This window comes from Asterias rubens, chromosome 16 (genome assembly GCF_902459465.1).
Source record: "Asterias rubens chromosome 16, eAstRub1.3, whole genome shotgun sequence".
Taxonomy (NCBI): domain Eukaryota; kingdom Metazoa; phylum Echinodermata; class Asteroidea; order Forcipulatida; family Asteriidae; genus Asterias; species Asterias rubens.
The window spans coordinates 5,077,043-5,097,934 of NC_047077.1; the positions used below are offsets into that span (position 1 = coordinate 5,077,043).

A 20,892-nucleotide genomic window follows, 5' to 3' on the forward strand; every position below is an offset into this window, starting at 1 on the left:
ACGATGGTATCTTGTATGAAATAACATTGTGTACTTACTGGATAAGAGTGCAATTTTGATTTATTTATTTCGCGGCACTGTATCCACCTATGTAGAAACAGGGAAACTGTTGATTCAATTTTGATTTGCAGGCACGGTCGATAAACCAAACCTTTATACATGTACTTTTGCTCTGAACACAGAACTAACTCAGTTCAATTCAATTCAATTAAATTTATTTATTTATTTCATCAAAGGAGGATAATCTCCCAGTCCCAGAGAAATGTTTGAAAGTCACATGCTATAAGCAGATGGTGAAACTCTTGAACATCTCTAGTAGTATTTTCGCATTCCTAACCGTGTTTATCAGCTTATATACCCCAAAATTTAATCCGAGAAACTTAACTATTGGCAGCAACGCTTCTCAGGTTGGGTATTCCTATCTGTATGGACAGAAGAACCATGACATGAAGGGGGGGGGGAGGGGCTCTCTACCAGATCAGGCATGTTTAATTACGTCTCGTGAGATTTGGCAAACGTCACTAGTAAGTGGATTAACGGTAATATACCTTGCGGGCACAATGGTAATTCAGTTTCGAATACTAATAACAAAATCAAAGGAGCGACTTCGCCGAGTTTAATAATTGATTAACAATATATAAAGGATCGACTTCAGCTAGTCTAATTAACTTTATACTTGCTGCATCCATTGACCGGGATATGAGACCTTGTCCTTTGATACAAATGTCTTTATTGAATCATGATTCAACTTAGGGAAATTATTATATCCAAGGTATAGTGAGAAATACGATCTTGTTTGATTCTGAGTAAGATTGATCATACAAGGAATATAGCCAATGTTAAAGGATCATTACATTTTTCCTTTTATTTTTTATTTTCATTTTGCTTACAAAACAGTTGCTGGCAGTGTAAGCACTTTATGTAATCCACCATACACATAACATGACAAAGCTGTAGAAGTTTGAGATCTTATCGGCCATCTGGGTCACAAAGAAAATAGTTGAAAAACGATAACACGTTTTGCATAACATCGATTTATAACAAAACGAATATAACGCGGACTGTGGGAGATAGACTCCAAACAAGAAATCAGTTTTATTTATTTCCCATCAAATTCAGACAGAATTAAGATATTTAAGTCATAAATATTTCAAGGGATAATTTTTGTACTATCATCATCATCATTAGACAATGTAAGTTTTACGTAAATCTGTGATCTAATAGACAACCTTTTTCCAACCATTTTTTTAATCTTCCTTTAAAAAAAACCTCGAAATTGGTCTGACCCACGAAACCCAAGTTTCGATGTTGAAGTATTGAATGGCTTTATAATATAATCTATACACTGCAGTGTCAGTGCACTGACAAGTAGGGATTAGCCGTTTGGTAACGTAAAAATAATCTACACTTTCATCAAATGAGTGACGTCAAAGAAATACCATTAAGTAACGTCCTGTTTTACGGCAATTATGATTGCAGTGTGATGCTAGTTGTTGTGTCTCTCATCACTTTCTAGTGAGTGAGGCATAGTCAAATAACCATTATCTCCTTTCTTTTCTTCTTGTTTTTTTGTATCGTGGAATTGTCTGTTGAAACAAGCACTTAGCTATCCCTATGGGATATTATGCTTGTCTTTTCAGGGGGCACTTCTTAAAAAAAAAAAAAAAAAATAAAACAGTTTAAGGATTTTCATTAGTATTCTTTCCACTCTGTAATTGTTTCAGTGTAATGGCGGGAAGGGCACCGACGTGATGTATCGGGAACTATACAACTACACCACCACTAAAATCATGATACTTGGCGGAGGGTGCTCACTGGTAACACAAGCTACTGCGCAGACATCACACCATTGGAATTTGATTCAGGTAAAAGTGCATTAAAGGCAGTGGACACTATTGGTAATTACTCAAAATAATTATTAGCATAAAACCTTTCTTGGTGACGAGTAATGGGGAGAGGTTGATGGTCTAAAACATTGTGAGAAACGGCTCCCTCTGAAGTGACATAGTTTTCGAGAAAGAAGTAATTTTCCACGAATTTGATTTCGAGACCTCAGATTTAGAATTTGAGGTCTCAAAATCAACCATCTAAACGCACACAACTTCGTGTGACAAGGGTGATTTTTCTTTCATTAATATCTCGCAACTTCGACGACCGATTGAGCTCAAATTTTCACAGGTTTGGTATTTTATGCATATGTTGAGATACACCAAGTGTGAAGACTAGTCTTTGACAATTACCAATAGTGTCCACTGTCTTTAAAGGCACAATATACGTTTGGTGATATTGTTGATTTCTTTTTTAACGCTACTTAAATTCATGTTGAAATAATATTACACATGTTAAACCTCACATATTATTGACAGTGTAATATAGGTTTTCTCGGTCGAATTCGGCAAATGAGCAGCCAATTTCATTTTCATGTGTTCGAAATAAAGCTTCTTTGTCTCTCCAGTTGTTACTGCGTTTCAAATTCAGAATCAATCGGCCATTCAATTTCGTTTTGAGTCTAGTCAAATTCCTTTAGCACTACGTTCTACTTAGTGTATCGTCACTCGTTTTCGAGACACACACGCCTCAAGAAGCGATTGCGAATTTGAATGCTGCTTTGATGAATTGTTAAATTGAATTGTTATTTTGTTAAATCGAATGACGTAACATTTCATTTGACTATAATCATGAAACGAAATCGAATGACCCTTTTAAAAAGCATTCGATTTCGCGCGAAACAGAATAGCTTGATGGTTAAGTTTGCTGCTCCTTTTCCGAAAATGGCCGAGAAAACCTGTATCTTGCCTGCCATGAAATGCACTGGTATGCAAGAACTTAGATTTATCTTAATTGATAAGGTGTCAATATTCTCGTACTGTGACATCACACGTTGCCTCAGCAATTAAGATTAAACCACATCTTAAAGGCACTTGACACGTTTGGTAATTGCCAAAGACCAGTATTCTCACGTTTGGTAATTGCCTAAGACCAGTATTCTCACTTGGTGTATCACTAAAAATGCATGAAATAACAAATCTTGGATTGTTTTTGGCGTAATGGTCATCGAAGTTGTTGCGACAGACAGTTTATATCACAATCGATCACTGAGTCAAGAATCGATCACTGTTTTCAGCCATTTAAAACAAAAAATATAAAAAAAATACAGCATTTCAGGCATAATGTGTAAATTTGTGAACACATTTTCAATCTCATAAAAGTTTATTCACCCCACCCATTTTGTTTCTCCTTCAATAAGCTGTCTTATTCCTCGGCCTCTCCGCTGCTTTCAAACCGACAATTGTTTCCGATGTTCTTCCGAGCGTTCCCACCTGAGACCGTCTTCAACGTTGTCAAGTTTGCCGTTCTTAAGCACTTTGGTTGGACTAAAGTGGCTACGCTACACGAAACTATTGATCTTTTTTCATTGGTGAGTGTGCAATAACCATGGGCATTGGACAATTTAATGTGACTTGGTAAAAGGCAATCATATGGGGCAAACCTTCGGTTATTGGAACCGTTCGACTGTTTTAATCCAATAAAGTTGTTTAATAACCCATAAAAATTTCGTTGCTTGCGTTTTGTTTTTGTGGGGGGGTTTTCGCCAAAAATCCGGAGCGAGTTATTATTTCCACACAGAGAGAACAATCTATACAGGAATACACAAGCGGCAACGCTTCCTATTTTCAAATTTTGAGATAAAAAGTGAAACTTTTTTCCATAACCGTTAGTACTTCGCAATTAAATGTTTCCATAAAAGGCACATACTATATCTTCTGCTGTAATGTACTTCTTACAAGTATATTTGTATTGCCATTCATTTTTCGAGTGATGTCCAAACGACGCAGACCCTGTAAGTTTGATAATATAAAACAAAGAAGTGGACCATTTACACACACTGACGTAATGACGCAGGACCCAAGAGGTAAACGACGTAGAAACAACTCAAACGCACGATACGCGCAGTCATGATAAAGGGCATGAACAACCTTCTTTGGATCTCCAGCCAATTAGGTCATTCTACTCAAATGACGTCATATGCACAACGTCTCGCAGCAAGTCAGGTAAAGGTTTAGGCGAATTAGTAAGTTTTAATTAATTAACTTTACACCTATAATACAGTATAGTTTATCAGTTGGAGATACAAACATTTTCAGCCTTACTGTATATTTTTACATGATGTTTTGTTATACTTAAAAGCAGTTTTCAGGAATGCCCATGTAAATAGGTCACCTGATGTTAACGACTGGTTTCCTTTGTGGGGTACTACAACAATTCAGACCTACTTGGCTTAAAAAAAGAAGCATTAATTAACACATGTTTTTGTGATGATTATATCACACTATTTGATAACAAGATAATTGATGAACATGACATTTTCTTCCTCAGCCAACAGTGGATTTTCTTAGTGAAGCTGAGAGCCACGGAATAGAAATTATTGCTTCTCAAAGTTTTGCCGATCATCCTTCTCTCTCGGTTTCCAATCTCAAGGTACAATTAAACATTAAGTGTATGTAATTTTATCTAGAGACCAATTCAATAACTGACTCCGCGGTAGTGCAGTTAATACGATCCTATAAGCTTAAGTAGTTGTCCAGCCAATTTTTCTATACCTTCCGCCCGGGTAGTAGTTAAAAAAGTAGGGCAGTTCAGAACTGAGAAATCTCCCGAACATCCGATAAATCTACTCCGCGGTAGTAGAATAAAGAAAGACAGTTCTCTAAGAACAAACTGTACCTGGCAAATAGATACACACATGGTGTTACCGCAAACCAAATATAAATTGATACCTCACCATGCAATGCGTCAAATCCTATTGTATATAGATACACTGTACAGTGGCGATACCAATAATTTCGATTTTGTTTTCACTTATCCCACAGTTCAAAACAAAATCAACAACTTGTTCAAGTTCAAATCAAACCCATTCGTTTTAAACAGCTACCTGAGCGGAATGTTTTCAACAGAAATGGTATTTTTACTTGCTTATAATGCACTTGTTCACCATTTTATGTAATTTTGATATGTGTACACTTCTGAACTTTTCGTAATTATCGAGTAAAAAATCAGGCCCCTACCTAAAGGTTTTTTGAAAAACTAAAAACACTTCTGCCGTTGAGAGCGGGCGTCAAAGGACAATGCCGCTGACGTCATTTGTGGGAGTTTGCTTTGTTATACATCCACGCTGCAACAAAGCGGCTTTATCTACTTATGACGTTTTGAGAGTGATTACGAAACGGGGCTTTTCGCAAATCTCGCAGAAAAGCTCTGGACAAGGGCATACAAAATGATTGTTTTTTTACACAATTGAAACCTATTTATAATCATAATATGACTCGATTTCCTTATTCATCGAAAACATTTTAAGTGGAATTCAGCAAAGTTCACGACTTGACATTTTCGTTCAAGCAGGTCTTTAAATTTATTACAGGAATGGGTTGGGCTGACAACAACATAAATAGTCACAGACAGTGTTCATGTTTTGCGTGATCAACATGCACACGAAATAACAAAGTGCATTATTGGGCTGTATCGGCTGAAAAGTGAAGAGTCGGGAAAAGTATAGTGCAAAAGACATGCACAATTTCAGCATGTAACGCATTGTCATTGTTGCATTTTTGTTTTCTTTTTATTACAACGTTTTCGAATATGACTTCATTTCAGAGGAAAACATTTCACAGAAAAAAAATGTTTTAAAGTGAACTTCATTATAACTAGTAAGCTTTTAGACTAACATTAACCAATATGGTTTTTACCAATCCTATATAATAGCCTACTTTTAATTTGAACATCTTATTTTCTGACGAAAATGGACAAATTGCCTCTCACAGAGTCTTTTCTACTGTATCCTTCATTTACCTTCAACAGAAACAAGGTGCGCGGATAATTATTGGTAACTTTTACGAGACGAGGGCGAGACAAGTGTTCTGCCAAGCCTACAAAGAAGGAATGTATGGCGAGAAATATGTCTGGATTATCACAGGTACGCGTGGTTGTGTTTCCATTTTCTTATACTTAAAAATAGCTGTGTTAGTCTGATAGATAAAACAAGAAAGGGAGTGGCATATACCACTAAAGACCAACTAATTATATAAAAATGGAATGAGCTCATGCAATTTTTGTGTATGTCATTGGTCACAGTTTTTAAGTGCTATCACACTTCTTCATTCCCAGTGGGGAGCATATAAAGTCAAAAGGTGAAGGCAATAATAGTAAAAAATGACACAACACAGTTTATTTCAAAGAATTTAAAATTGCCCGGTCACAACAAAGGTTAATTAAAATACTGCATGTCATCAGATGTGTCAGACCCCAAAACACATACCCCTTAGCAAGCTATATGTTGCGCCATGGCCCCTCGATCCAAAATCACCCTTTCTCCCATATGGCCCAACATGCTCTCACTAAGCTCCATTATAACCAGCAAATATTTATGTTGAAGTTGAACTTTAGTTGAAGTAATGGGTTGTCACACTGAAGCCAATCAGCGTACAAAAAATGTAAATAAAAAATGCACCTCTTTGAAACAGTTATCGATAATATCGAGACGGATATAAATTTCAACTGACGACCATTGCCAAGGCCAGGGGAGCAATATCGTCGAAGATTTATACCATACAGAAACCATAAAATCAAACATTATGTTTATAGCTTCAGCTACAAGGTCTTTTAGAATTTCAGTGAGAAATTACCTCTTTCTCAAAAACTAAGTTACTCCAGAGGGAGCCGTTTCTCACAATGTTTTATACTATCAACAGCTCTCCATTGCTCACTACCAAGTAAGTTTTTACGTCAACAATTTGAGTAATTTGAGTAATTACCAATAGCAATAGTAACGCGTGTATTTTAGACGAGACGAGCGATTCGGATTAATATAGTTATATCAATAAACGCTTAGTCCATGGTTCGTTAATTTCATGGCCAACCATTTTGTCAAAGGTATAACTGGGGGTAGACATCACATTTTGTATAAGAGGGATGCGTTTGGCAATCGCTCTTAAAATGAATGGCAATACAAACTGTTGGTTCGAAGCCTGACAGCTTTCGATTATATAAAGCGTTTTGAGAGTCATTTCACTTTGAAGTAATGTGTATGGGGAAAAGGGCTATATGTTTTAATGTTCAGATTGTGTTTTCCAGTTAGGGATTATTCTTTCTGTGAGGACATAATGGGCTCCGGATTTTCGGCGATATGTTAAAAAACGGATTTTCGGCGATATGTTTTGAAATGAAATCTTCGCACGCTATATAGTTCTTTTGCATACATCTACATTTTTTATAGATGAATTGAAACAATCGAACGGTTAAAAAAAAAGATATACAATGTCTGGGAGGTAACCGACGCGTGAAACTAGACAATCATTCTGGTTCGAATAGATGTCAATTCAGTAAACGCCCATTGACGTTTTGTTCATGGCCAACCATTTGCAAAGGGGAAAAAACATAATTGTTGTGAAAAGCAGTACACTTTTTTTATCAAGTTATAACTGCACACAAGCACACGTTTTCGTATTTCATCTTTCCGCGGCTACAATCAAAATGAACATCATCTGATGTTCATTTGGATTTATTTGTTTTTGGTCAATTTTACCGCCCAAATTTTTGCAGTGTGATTGAACTTTTGAAACGCGAATAATAGTCAATTAACTGAATTCTATATAGGTTGGTACAGCTATCAGTGGTGGTTACTTAAGGACTCCGAGGGCAACGTTCACGACTGTACACCGGACCAGATGTCCGAGGCCGTCAATGGGTACTTCACGACGGACGCGCTGCCCCTAAGCCTGGCGGAGGAGCCCGGTATTGCTGGAATTGTAAGATACCCCCTTGTGAAAAGAGTCACATTGCCTTCAAATATCGTACATTTTTCCTTTTTGGAATTACTGCTTAAATCCCTACAACAAGTTCGTGCACTGAAACGTATACACCGCCAAAACTAGGGTGTTAAAATTGACACCATGGGTGTAATAATTTTTGGCATAAATTGGTGTTATAGAAACGGTATGCAAAATAATTGGTACAAGAGTACAAAACATAAATGTTCACAGATTTGCACACAGCTTATATTACATGATATAAAAATGCAACGGTTTTTCACAAAATCAGTAAAAAAAAACCTGTATGTTTTACCTTTTGAAATTCAGATAAGCTGTGTCTTGTGCGCTGGGTATTATACTTTGTTTAAGATTAACTATCTTATATTTTGTACATCTGTCCTTATCTCTTATAATTAAAGAATAGTGTGAAAAACAATCATTTTTCTAGGGGAGGGATGGGGTATTGAACAAACATGGTTTGTAAACTTGTGAAAATGTTGATAATACCCAATACCACGTAAAATTGTTATTTATGAAGTTTTTGTATCTTTTGGGACAGAATACTCAGCAGTTTCTTGCCGAATATAAAGAGTATGTCGGTGGGACGCCAGAGATGCTGACGGGGTACCAGGAAGCCCCGTACGGGTTCGACAGTGTTTGGACGCTCGCACTGGCTCTCCAGGAAGCAGAGACTCGCCTTCAAAAATTCGGTATTTAGACAATTTAAAAAAAATCGTCTCTCTTATCCAACCTTCGTTTTAAAAATTGTTTTGGTTTAGAGGCAACGAAATTCCAAATTAATTATTTTCATATCACTACAACTTCCACATCATTGAGTATTTCTGAAGCACGGGTTATTAACAGTAATATTTTGAAATATTTATATTCACTTGCAGCATGTCCATGATGTAGCGAGGGGCTTGTTTATGTAAGGGCTTGGACATGAGAATGAGATAGAGTCACACTAATTAATAAACAATAGAAAGGACGTTCACACCTACAAGTTTCATCAACGGTAGTGGGCAAGTTCAAATACGCGCGAGAAATGCATTACGATTCATCCACACTAAACAAAATGTATTGTCAAAGAATAACTCAATACAGCACACACAAAACAATAATTTAATTTTTATTCGTCGAGACTTAAATTTATGTTTTCAACCAAATCAAAAAGCAAGAGAGTCGTCCATTGACCACAGCCGTATAGTTAGGTCAACGAATTCTTTGCAGCTGTTGTTGAAACTCACTTATATAACAAACATTATACAAAGCGAAACATAAAGTCCTGTAGGCTTTCAATCAGAATATGACAATTTTATAACTTGCAATAACAAATTGCAAGAAATAATTACAAAAACCAAACAAGCAACTCTTTGCCCAAAAAAAATATGTCAGTGTACTGTGTGTTAGAAAAATGTGAAAGGTTACTCACGACATGCTAAAAAACGTGCCATGAACCCTGGTATTGCAGACATTTCACTGACAGAAGGTAGCAATGCTTTGTAGATGGTAAAAACGAATGCTGTTTGGCGATGAAGGTTTGTTTGCTTGTTTGTTTAGATGATTTGCCCGTCAATGGAGCTTGGCAATCTCCCACAATACAAGGTAACATACATAACAAGCTGGCAACATCCAATCTCTCTCTTCAAACATTGGTTTGATTGGTCCAAGATGCATTACACGCGTATGTAACATTTGTTGCTATATCGTTGCTACGGGGTATAGTGCATTGCATTCGCATTGCTTTCTGGTAAAAACCCAAGACAAATATCACGTGACATGTTCAGTATCAAACAAAGCATGATCTTCGAAAGGGAATTTAAGTCATGTTGTATACCATTACATTTTTTATATTGACTGTTTCTAGAGTAGTAGAGATTACACTATCTAGTCTATCAAGGGAGATTTTCGCAGCACTTACGTTCTTCTACTTTCTTGTTGGAAATTACCAAACCCTTTTTCCAAACACATTGTTTTCAGATCCACCAAGGTCCATTGCCAATTTCTCCTACGAGGACGACGAGATGGCGGATATGTTCTTTGAAATCATGAATGCGACCAACTTCAAGGGTGTCTCGGTAAAATCAAACATTAATGTTACCTTTGTTAATGTTAATCATACAACCAAATTCAGACCATGCCAAATTCAAATGACGACATCATCAAAATTGTCTTGGTTGCACCATGTTTTGAGTCAAAGGGAATATGCATTCTGAGTTTAAGGAAAGCTTTTGAGGAAAGCAGTTGAATAACTTAACCCGTTGCAGCTTATTGCGGCAGTCACTCATAGGGGATTCCGTGCCCCCACGGACATAAGAAGTGAAGTCACAAGAGGGCGCTATCACATGAAATTCCTACACAATAAACTGGCCGAACGGGGGCGGAATCAACGGGGGAATCCTAAGTGATCACATCCAGAAAATGAGAAATGGCAATGGTAAAAACGGGGGGTCGGTTTTTCAAAGACAGACTTGTTTGACCTTATTAATAAAACATGTCAGCCTTGCCTCGGTTTGATTGCAAACATTCCATTGCGAGAAACACAAGATGACTTTTCATTAATGGTGAGGCCTAAACTTGTACTCAGTCGCATTTATTTCTTTTCACATTATTGTTCATACTAAGGGCCCTGTGCAATTCACTTTCGACGGAGACAGGAAGGGACTTATGCAAGTTGAGCAGAGTCAAAGTGAGTCGTCCGTTTTCCCGCCAATTTTATTAGTTTAATTTTCTTTAATTACCAATAATTAGAGTTAAAAGGGGAATTTTACAAAATGGCTGGCTTTGTAAATCCGGCAGATCAAGAGAAAGTACAGAAGTAGGGCTACTTGCATTTGATTATTGAACTTAGAGTTATCCATGATTATAATATACACAATAATTGTGATAAGGTTGTATCGACTTATTTTCGGGAAAAGCAGGGTTGCATCCATTAGTAGAAGCGATTCCCTATCAGAAATGTCATCACATTTTTTTTTAAACACATCAACATCAGTTTGGGATTTTCTTATAAAGTTTAACAAGAACAAACTATTTGCTTTCGCAGCTAAAATTAATTCTATCCAACTATAATGACACAACGTTATTTTGTATTCAGATGGGGACGAAAAACTGGTTGGGATTTATAATCCTTCTTCTCCTAATGGTTTCGAGCTTGAATGGACAAAAGATCCTCCGATAATATGGGCAGGTGAGCAGAGAGACAATTAATTTCAGAGAACTTTCAATTATTCACAGAGAATTGTGTAGAAGAATCGTCAAAAGGAGAAGGTCCAAAAAAATAATCATCTTAAAGTAAACATTCGGCCAACATTAGGCACCGGGCTCGAATTTCATGAGGCGGGGAAGAAGATGCTGCAAAATATTGCCTTTATAAAGTACACTTGAATACAATGAAGATATTGTGTTATCATCCATCATAATTTATGATTTTCTTTCTTAAAGTTAAACCGAGGACAATGCTGTTAATGTCAAAGCATAGCATTGGACTCTACCATAAATGTTGCTTACTTTGATTGTAAATAAATCTAAATAACATTTATGTCATGTACAGAAAATCCTGACAAAACTAGCTTTTCGTTGTTTTCATCAACCAATCACGACCACCTAATTTGTGTGCTTATTGAAATACTATCTAATTGAACTCCCGGTCAGAATTGACCCGGATTCCGGGACCCCAAGGAGGCCTGACCTGTTACCGGGTCAGCCTAACCTTTTACCTGGCCAGACTGACCCGGTAACGGGTCAGCCTCCGGAGAGGTAAACACAAAATGGAGTTTTTAACTATAGAATTCCGCGGTTTGTGAGTGGCCCAATCTGTTTAATCTTTACACAGATTCCGAGTCATATCTGACCCCCCCCCCCCCCAACAAAAAAAAGTTCAATCCCTACATATCAAAATCCAATAACCTTGATCTATTAATTCAGGTGGTAAACCCCCAGCTGATTCAGTGCTAGAGAAGGAGTTACCTCAAACTATATCAGCTGATCTATTCATCGGAATGACTGCTCTAGCTATCGTAGGAGTCGTGCTGGCTGCTGGGTTTCTTAGATTTAACATCCATTACAGAAATAGAAGGTTGGTAATCCTGTTTTTATCAAGGAAGAAGTTTCATGCTGTCATAGCAGGACAGTACACCACATACACACGGTACGATGGCTGAAATTCATAAAAAGGAGTTCATTTCAAAAATGTAATAATTTATATAGCTTTTTTTTGGGGGGGTAACCTTGCATTGCTTAAACGTTTCAATACTTCACAAACCCACAAAAGCATAATAAATCTTTTGTTTTATACCTTGCATGTTTGATATAACTCCAAGCTTCTCAGTTACAAAATGTGTAGACATGCAATGGTGTTATAATTAATCTTTTGAGACAGAATCTGCTAGTTCTGAAACGACGTGAAACCGTTATCACGTTTGGAACTGTTACGCACGTGTCACTAGTCAAACTACCGTGTCACGTGTATCATCTGTATGTACTGTCCTGCTCTGACAGCAGAAAACTGTTAAGAAATATTTTCCGCTTAAGCATCTCTATGAAGTTGGGCACTGCCTTGCTAATTTGTTAGATCCGAAAAATACACGTAAGTATACGGTAATACTTCAATGACAATATTTGTTGAAATTTAAAAACAGTAAGTGGACACAGGTTCATTTCATGAAAAAAAAAGTTTAAAATGTGACATGTTTTACTTCGCTCAAAAAAATTGACAATCACCGAAATTGCAAAGAATCGAAGCTTTTGAATGCTTTTAATTTGAAAACCATTTCTTTCCCCAAAACAATTCCTATCTTTGTAGGTATATCAAGATGTCGAGCCCAAAGATGAATAATCTTATTTTAGTTGGTGGAATGCTAATGTATTTATCTATCGTCTTCAATGGTTTAGATACAAGCAGGGTATCACATCAAGCCTATATCTGGACTTGCAAGGTAAACATTATTTTGGAGGTACCGGTCCTCGTCATTTAAAGGCAGTGGACACTATTGGTTATTACTCAAACTAATTATTAGCATAAAACCTTTCTTGGTGACGAGTAATAGGGAGAGGTTGATGGTATAAAACATTGTGAGAAACGGCTCCCTCTGAAGTGCCATAGTTTTCGAGAAAGAAGTTATTTTCCACGAATTTGATTTCGAGACCTCAGATTTAGAACTTGAGGTCTCGAAATCAACCATTTAAACGCACACATCTTCGTGTGACAATGGTGTTTTGTTCTTTCATTCACATCTCGCAAGTTCGATGACCGATTGAGCTCAAATTTTCACAGGTTCGTTATTTTATGCATATCTTGCAACTGTGGGGGCTATGTCTTTGACAATTACCAATAGTGTCCACGGCCTTTACATGAAATTACTTTATGTGGCTTACTATATTGACCAGGGGGGCTCTAAGAAATTTGTTTCAGTTTCGTGACGCACCCTTTTTCCGATGAGAGATGACAATTCGGACCCAATTTCATAAACTAAGCCTGACAGCACAAACAAACCTGCTAAGCACAGTAAAGCATTGCTTAACAAAAACATGATACCAGCCAAAATTCCATTAGGATATGCCCCACTAAATTTTTGCTCAGCAAAGAAACATTTTTCAAGCAGTATTTGTTTAATAGCATTAGGTAATTTGGGTCATGGCCAACCTTACGTTAATGTGGTGTAAAATGTCAAGCCATTTTATTTTGATACCCAAGTGCAAAATCAAAAACATCCAACGACGTCATTTTTAAAATTTGTAACATTAAAACGTGTACATTTTGTATGGGAAATTCGTTAAGTTCATTCCTGAATTGAAACAAAATGTCCGTATCCTGCCACCACTTTTTCAATAGTTATGGAATGAATTGGTATCTAATTTACTCAAATGCGATATTCTGGTGCCAAACTGGTGGCAGGATACAAAACTTTCCCCCCTGAATTAACCACCACAGGATTATAGTTCATTCAACGTTACGCATAATTACTTCGTTCGCAATATTGGCAGATTTTATTGGTTGTTTATTATAGAATATGAACTCAAGCAATGGATCCCAGTTCATTCTGAGCAGGAACGTGACGAATGGAGTGAGAATTTGTTGTAATGATATAAAATTAAACAAGAATGGTGTGTTGACAACACAAATGCCCCGCTGAGATAGGAGTTGCTAAACCAAGTCCTTTTTTAGTTATGGTTTTAGCCAAAATGAGCTTAATATTTGAGGGGGTCCAAAAACAATAGGCGTCTAGGGGATTCCATGACCAATCCACAAACCAAGTTTTGAGTTGATACGCCAAGTCCTTCTTGAGATATCGCTCGGACAAGGATGATGTCCCCATAAAAACGCAATGCAGTAAGAGGTATCGCCGGTCAAAACAGCGTAAAGCAAGGAGGGCAAACTCACCCCGCGACCCGCTCCCAAGCCCCCCGGTAAGTTTACCCACATGGCTCGCAAAGGCCTGGACAAGACTCGCATGTGCTTATTAAATCGCGCTTTTACCGTATTTTAAAAGGAAAAACAAATCAATTATGAGTCCACTGAGTGAAGGAAAAAAATAATATCAAAATAATGATCTCTCTGAAGACATGGCAAGGAAAACAACCGAAGGTTGACACCGACCGCGAGGGACGCAAGTTTGCGTGCCCGTGTGGGATTTTCAAAACAGGACTCGTATAAAATAATTGCGAGTTTATTATTTTATAGTCATGACAAGACAAAATAATTATAACGGATAAATTGGTTGAAATGGGAAGACAACAGCTACAAATAAGTCCATGTGGGAATACTTATATATTATAGCCACTAGGCCTCTGAACTTGCATGTTACTATAAGATAATTATAGTTCAACTTACCGAGATGCTATAAAACTGCGGTCTAAGTTTCCATAGAAATCCACGACTTTGAAGATAGCAATCCTTGCAAATTCAGTTGTCACCAACATCCCACACAACACATTCTGGAAAAGCGTCTACATTTCACCACATTCCTGCAGTCTATCTAGAGTTGACTACATGTAGATTCATTGAGTGTTGTTCCTTAAAAGTAGCTATTCAATTATTCCTTCAAGATCAACTAGAAACAAAGCAATTCAACAGCAAAACCTGCCCAGTAACCCGTCCAAAAAGTCAGTTAAAAAGACGGCCGCCATTAATCCTTGTTGTTTAGTAGCTGTCCATAGAAAACCCATCAGTACCACACACGCGAGTAAACAACACAGTCCCAAAATAACTTCCTAAACCAGCTGACCAATCAGCGCACTTCGCGTTGAACGTTTCTTTTGTTATGCAAATCTCTGTAGCGCGCGTGAACAGGTGCTCGTCTGAAAGGCAACTTTGTACACGCAGAGTAATGCTCCTTTTTTTTCACTTTCTCTTATGCAGGCAAATACGTGGTGTATGGGCATTGGGTTCTCCATGGCCTTTGGAGCTATGTTCAGCAAAACATGGCGTGTGCATAAGATTTTCACCAGTAAAGCCGTGATGAAAACGGTAAAGTGATAGAATACACACCAAATAGACTCCTCAGCCGATTAAAGAATACTGTCCACCGTGATTTGAGAGAACAAGTCCGTTGTACATGGTTTGAAGTTTAAACATTCGTGGTCTTTTTAAACATCAGCTTGGTCAGTCTCGTGCCCGGGAGTGGATACTTTTTTTAACGGTACCTGAAAGGGCGCCACCGTGCGGTGGTTAGGACAGGTCTGGTCGCCGGTCTTGATCCGCAAGCACGAGCCTCAAAGAGTGGCGTCAGCATCCAGGAAGGGCCTATTATTACGAAACCTTGGCTTCGGCTTTGGAATTGGCTCCACGCTCCGTCCTCTCGTCTGAAGCCCTGAGCGCGTATTCGCAAAACACGCCGCAAATTGTCAAAACAACCTCAGGGCCAAACTAGCCGAATTCAAAGCTGAAGCCGTGATTTTGTAAAGGGTATAGGTTAGGACTACCCGTGGGACTACCATAGTGGGATTAGTGTGTGCTTTTGTCAGTTGATGGGAGAGCATTTATTTCTCTTGTGATTGGTAATAATGGTGTGAAATTTATTATCATCAGCGAGCTTTAAATGTGAAATGAATCGTTTTGCAAACAAATTTATAGTTTGTTTATTTGTTTGTTTGTTTGTTTGTTTGTTTTTGTTTGTTTTAGTTTTTTGGTTTTTTTAGCGCCCTCTTGTTTATCATCTTCACGTATACAAAATTAATTTTTTTTCTTCACCAGATGATAAAGGATTATCAATTGTACGTGATGGTAACAGTCTTGGTTCTATTCATCTTAACCGTGTTAATCCTCTGGGAGATCGTGGATCCATTACAGGTGGTCATCACCAAGGGGATTAAACAGGTGAGACCAACAGGTACCCTAGTCACCTAAGCCCCTGTGACAGGAGAATTTGTGTTCCCCCCACACCCTAAGATTCTGCCACCCCCACCTAATACGGCAGACTGTGTACAAATTATTTTGAGCCGTATGACAAATTTATTGTGATAGCGCCCTCTGTTGATTCAATCTCATTCAGCCTACGTATTTTCCAGGGGGGGGGGGGGATCTCAGGGAACAGATCTCTCTCAAGAACACCCCTCCTTGCACCCGCTCTCTTAACCCATCCCGCGATTCCATTAATTGTTGCAATTGCATAAACAAAGTTTCTGCTGTGTTATTTAACATGATTTTAAAATGGGCAAGTTACAATTATTTGTTTTTCAATGTTCAGGCCCCATTTCATGTAAACATAAAAACTTGCTTAACACAAACAAACCTTGCTAAACAGAAACTGATTTTCAGCCAATTTCAATAATTGAATGTTCAACTGGTGCACCACTATGTTTTTCTCAGCAAAGAAATATTATGCAAAGCATAACAGCTTTATGAAATTGGGCCTCAGGTCAATACTATTTCGTCAAATAATTCATTTGAATTGGTTAGTATTTTTAGCTCCCCCTCCCTTCGCAAATTTGTCCTATTTACTACGATTGTTAAAGTCTGTGGCGTTCAGTCAGTGGAGACGGCTCGTGGGGGCCAGCGGCGCTCCGTCCCCCACAAACATTCACTGTGACAATGACAATTACACCATGTATTATATTTACAGCCAACCTATGACCAGGACGTCGTGGTCATACCCGTTCATGTAACATGTCAGTCTATATGGCAGGTGTACTGGATCGGGACACTGGTGGGCATCGAGGGTCTACTCCTAATATTTGGCGCCTTTCTTGCATGGGAAACGAGGAATGTTACGGTGCCAGCTTTAAATGATTCCAAATATATAGGTAAGTTGCGATGCACATTATGTGCTTGCGGGCGTATAGGCAACTCTACATAATGTTCTATTGGTATACATGCCACCAATTTATTCGACTTCGAGCCACGACACCTTTGGATTGCATAAAATAACAAATCTGTGAACATTTAGGCTCAGTTGGCCATCGAAGTTGCAATAGAATATGACAGAAAAACACTATTATTGCAAAACTTGTTGTGCTTTCGGACGCCTAAAAAGGGTTTCAGGCCTGAAGTATTTTTTTATTCGAGTCAAAAAACTACTTACTTTAGAGAGAGCTGTTTCTCACAACCAACAGCTCTCCATTGCTTCCTTCCTCTATGTTGTTACCAAGTAAGTTTTCATAATATTTAACAATTATTTTGAATAATTACCAATGGTGTCTGGTGCTTGGTCATTTAGATTTACAAAGTTACCAAAGTTCTCACCAATGTGACATCTAAACTCGTCAGTTAAATTTGTACACGACAGGGATCAGTGTGTATAACATCGTCATCCTGAGCTTCATCATCGTTCCAGTTACATTCATTCTGGATGAGGTTAATGCTCGCTTTGTCATCATGTCTACCTTCGTGTTCTTTGCAACAACACTGACACTGTGCCTCGTCTTCGTCCCTAAGGTATTGTATATCGTGGTGTGGCCATATTGATTTTCCCCCATTCAAATCAATGTAATTAAACTGAGGTTGGAAGGAGAAATAGTATGGTTCTTTTTTGTGCAACTAGTGTTAGTAATTGTTACTGGTATTGGGGTAAAAGGAACATGATCAAGATGGTGGCGGCGGGATAAGTGTCTTATTACGTTTGGTTTATTTCACTTCACCCTTCCATGTCAGATATATAGCCATAGAATGTTGCGGTCGACCGTTTTTGATGGAACTCATCACCATGCGCACCGTATCAAGAAAGGCATTCTGGGGGATGGGATGGGGGGGGGGGGGCGGCGTTGCGAGATCACACCACTGGAAACAAAGTGATGTGGAACATTATGTACTTTCTCTTTCAAGCTAAGAGTAAGGAACGAGGTTCATCCCAAGGGCGCCATGTTGTCTACAAAGAAAGACGGAGATGAAGGCGAAACCGAGGCTGATAGGAGGATACGGATGCTCCATGCTAGGATCAATAATCTTCAAACATCACTCGGAAAGGTACGTTACTGGACCTTGTTGAACCACTGTGTGGCTCTGGCTCTCAGCGGCTATAGCTGTGGATCCAGCTGGAGGTAGGTTCGATCCACCATACTGAAGAAATGTTTCTCCATTGGCAGACAGTCAGTATAATGTTACGTGTAGGGGCCTACATGTAAATGGATGTAAAATGAGTTTAGATATGACGCGACACGTTTTTAAATAAATATTGCTGAACATCAACTCTTCACTGAGAATTTACAACAGCCTCAGTGTATCAAAGACGTTCTTGAATCTTCTTCTTTACATTTCACTTTGGGTCAGTTTGTAGACTTAAAAAATAATTCCCGATTTTGAATTGCCGTGCGACAATGAAGAAACTGTGTTAGACGGGTTTTTTTTAAACAGGGATTTATGTCGTCTTTTATTGCAGAAGGAAGACATCATCAAGGAGTTGGAGACCCACACTGCGGGAGGCAGTGGCCAGACCAACAAAGTCAACCGTATTCGTTCCATTTCACATGATGTTGCATCCAGCAGCTAACGACTATAGGCCTACCTACCTCAGATCGAGGTGGAAGGCAAACCCCAGTATTCTCTCTAAATGTAAAAAAAAGTGAAAAACACCACTCTTTACATTTCGAGTTGTCCCTCATTATGGCCCTTTAAAAAGAGTGGTGGTTATTTCACTCTTTTAGAGGAGTTTCACTGCAGGACAGAGTGAAACATCACTCCAAAAGATGAAAACTTCAATCTAAAAGAGTGGAAGACCACTCGAAAAAGAGTTGTCCCTCATGGCTTTTCAAAGAGTGCCTTTCACTCTTGCATAATTAGAGAGTTCCATGCTCAGAGAGGCGAGAAAAACACCGTTTAAAACGCACGTTGTTTTGTTCACAGACGTCACCACTCTAACTGCATGGAGGAACAAATACTCCATGGTTTGTGTGTGCTTTCGTGCTCGTTTTCGGTACCTGGCGTGGTTTTTGGCTAAGCTAAAAGCAACGTTTTCTGTTTCACTTTCTAAAATTGAGCCGGTACGGCGTCACATACTTCTCAGGTTGAGTATTTTATGTATACCCGACTTTACTAAAAACGGTATGTTTATAGTTTAGTAATGTATTCGTTGTTTTAATTGTTTTCTTGGTGTTAAAATTATGTATCGTGTGCCTTCAATCTAAAAGAGTGGAAGACCACTCGAAAAAGAGTTGTCCCTCATGGCTGTTCAAAGAGCGCCTTTTCACTCTTGTTCACAGACGTCACCACTCTAACTGTTAGCATGGAGGAACACTCCATGATTTGTGTGTGTGCTTTCGTGCTAATTTTCGGTACCTTTATGGAGACCAAAGAAAACACAAAAAGGGAAAACAAAAGGACTCCATAGCGGAACTCGGAGACTTGGGTGCTGCACAAGAAAATTTGTTTACAAAGTCTAAGGAAAACTGTTCAGAGCCGGGACAAAGGAAAGATCAAATGGATGCTCAAAAGGATGCATTCTTGAGAATGTGTGATCACAAGATTAGTACTAGTGGCACATGGGGAGTTTATGAGGAACGAGTGGCTGCACGTTTCCGTAAAAGACCTCAGACGGAAACGGTTAAAGGCACCTGGAAATAGATTTTTGTTTTCCATCAAACATAGTATAATTATGTATATGTTCCTGAACAATAAAATAATTTTTTGAGCAATTGTTTTTGACGATTTATATGTTTAACAAATTAAATAAAGTTGTGTGGGGGTGACTGCGCCTACCCCTTTTGTGACGTCAATCGAGGAAGACTGCCTCGATCGAACATCGAACACACGTACGTGCAAGTACATTCAAGTCCTGGACGTGAGTTTGTACGTTTGAAAAAGTGTTTTTCTTGCATTTTTCCGGCAATGTCAACCAGGTGTATTGCTGCTGGATGCAGCAAAACAACTAAAGATGGTGTCACTTTGCCAAGTTGTCCGGTCCGACGTCTTTTCCAGCGCTGTGCGGCAAACATTTCGAGCCGTCGTGCTTCGAGAATCCGGAATGCACTATACATTTTGACATGAAGAGAAAAGTTCTTTTCTAAAACATGACGCCATCCCAATAATGTTTCCAGCTAGTGAGGAAGTCGAAGAAGATACCTGAAAGACGTAACGAACCTAAAGGAGCATTTGCCCAACGTGAAAAAAATCAGGCATTGTTTCAACTTTGAGGGCATGTTTTTAGCTTGCGCCAAGCGTCACTATGCTATTCATCGCGCCTCGATTGGCGTCACGAACAGCGCCCTCTCGGGTCGGGCTTTTTTTCCAATTTGTAAATAATATGGAAACTAATTTATGTAAACCTTAGTTAGTTGTTTATTCATATTCCACTCATCAAAACACATATTTTAGTGACAAAAGCTTTATTTTGACAAAATACCACTTCCAGGTGACTTTAACTCGCTGACGATTTCGTGAGTAACACGGGTAATGAGGATGGAATCAAAAACTCACCCTACAGTATTGACGCGGGCCTTATTACCAGGCATCCTTTCGCAAAAAATACACGAGTGTACACAAACATTTGCTGAGCTCAGAAAAGCATTTTGCTTAGCTGTGGGTACCAGTCAAAGTTATTTGTATGTGCTAGGCTGAAATTTAGCCGGTACGGCGTCACATACTTCTCAGGTTGAGTTATATATATTTAGTTATTCTTAATTGTTTGCTTATGTCTAATCACGCACAAACCAAACT

At 38.4% G+C, this 20,892-nt stretch overlaps 2 protein-coding genes across 6 annotated transcripts in view; one reads left to right on the forward strand and one right to left on the reverse strand.

Annotated features, from left to right (window-relative positions):
- The window catches only part of LOC117300807, a 91,825-nt gene extending 76,569 nt beyond the window's left edge, over window positions 1–15,256 (reverse strand). For both annotated transcript variants that reach the window (XM_033784632.1, XM_033784629.1), the window contains exon 1: window positions 14,638–15,256. The gene's annotated coding sequence lies outside the window, so the exon portion shown is untranslated. The remainder of the gene's footprint in view (window positions 1–14,637) is intronic.
- LOC117300808 (gamma-aminobutyric acid type B receptor subunit 1-like) overlaps window positions 1–19,088 on the forward strand; it is a 40,965-nt gene extending 21,877 nt beyond the window's left edge. For 2 of the 4 annotated variants that reach the window (XM_033784633.1, XM_033784635.1), the window contains exons 2-18: window positions 1,725–1,865; window positions 3,248–3,418; window positions 4,378–4,479; window positions 5,857–5,971; window positions 7,651–7,802; window positions 8,365–8,515; window positions 9,786–9,883; window positions 10,431–10,494; window positions 10,903–10,995; window positions 11,733–11,883; window positions 12,610–12,742; window positions 15,166–15,273; window positions 16,000–16,122; window positions 16,868–17,048; window positions 17,531–17,679; window positions 18,067–18,281; window positions 18,620–19,088. In XM_033784633.1, the coding sequence (XP_033640524.1) occupies window positions 1,725–1,865; window positions 3,248–3,418; window positions 4,378–4,479; window positions 5,857–5,971; window positions 7,651–7,802; window positions 8,365–8,515; window positions 9,786–9,883; window positions 10,431–10,494; window positions 10,903–10,995; window positions 11,733–11,883; window positions 12,610–12,742; window positions 15,166–15,273; window positions 16,000–16,122; window positions 16,868–17,048; window positions 17,531–17,679; window positions 18,067–18,281; window positions 18,620–18,806 (2,334 nt within the window). In that variant the 3' untranslated portion in view covers window positions 18,807–19,088. The remainder of the gene's footprint in view (window positions 1–1,724; window positions 1,866–3,247; window positions 3,419–4,377; window positions 4,480–5,856; window positions 5,972–7,650; window positions 7,803–8,364; window positions 8,516–9,785; window positions 9,884–10,430; window positions 10,495–10,902; window positions 10,996–11,732; window positions 11,884–12,609; window positions 12,743–15,165; window positions 15,274–15,999; window positions 16,123–16,867; window positions 17,049–17,530; window positions 17,680–18,066; window positions 18,282–18,619) is intronic. The other 2 variants (XM_033784636.1, XM_033784637.1) reach the window with 1 other exon arrangement.
- Window positions 19,089–20,892: the final 1,804 nt, after the last annotated feature.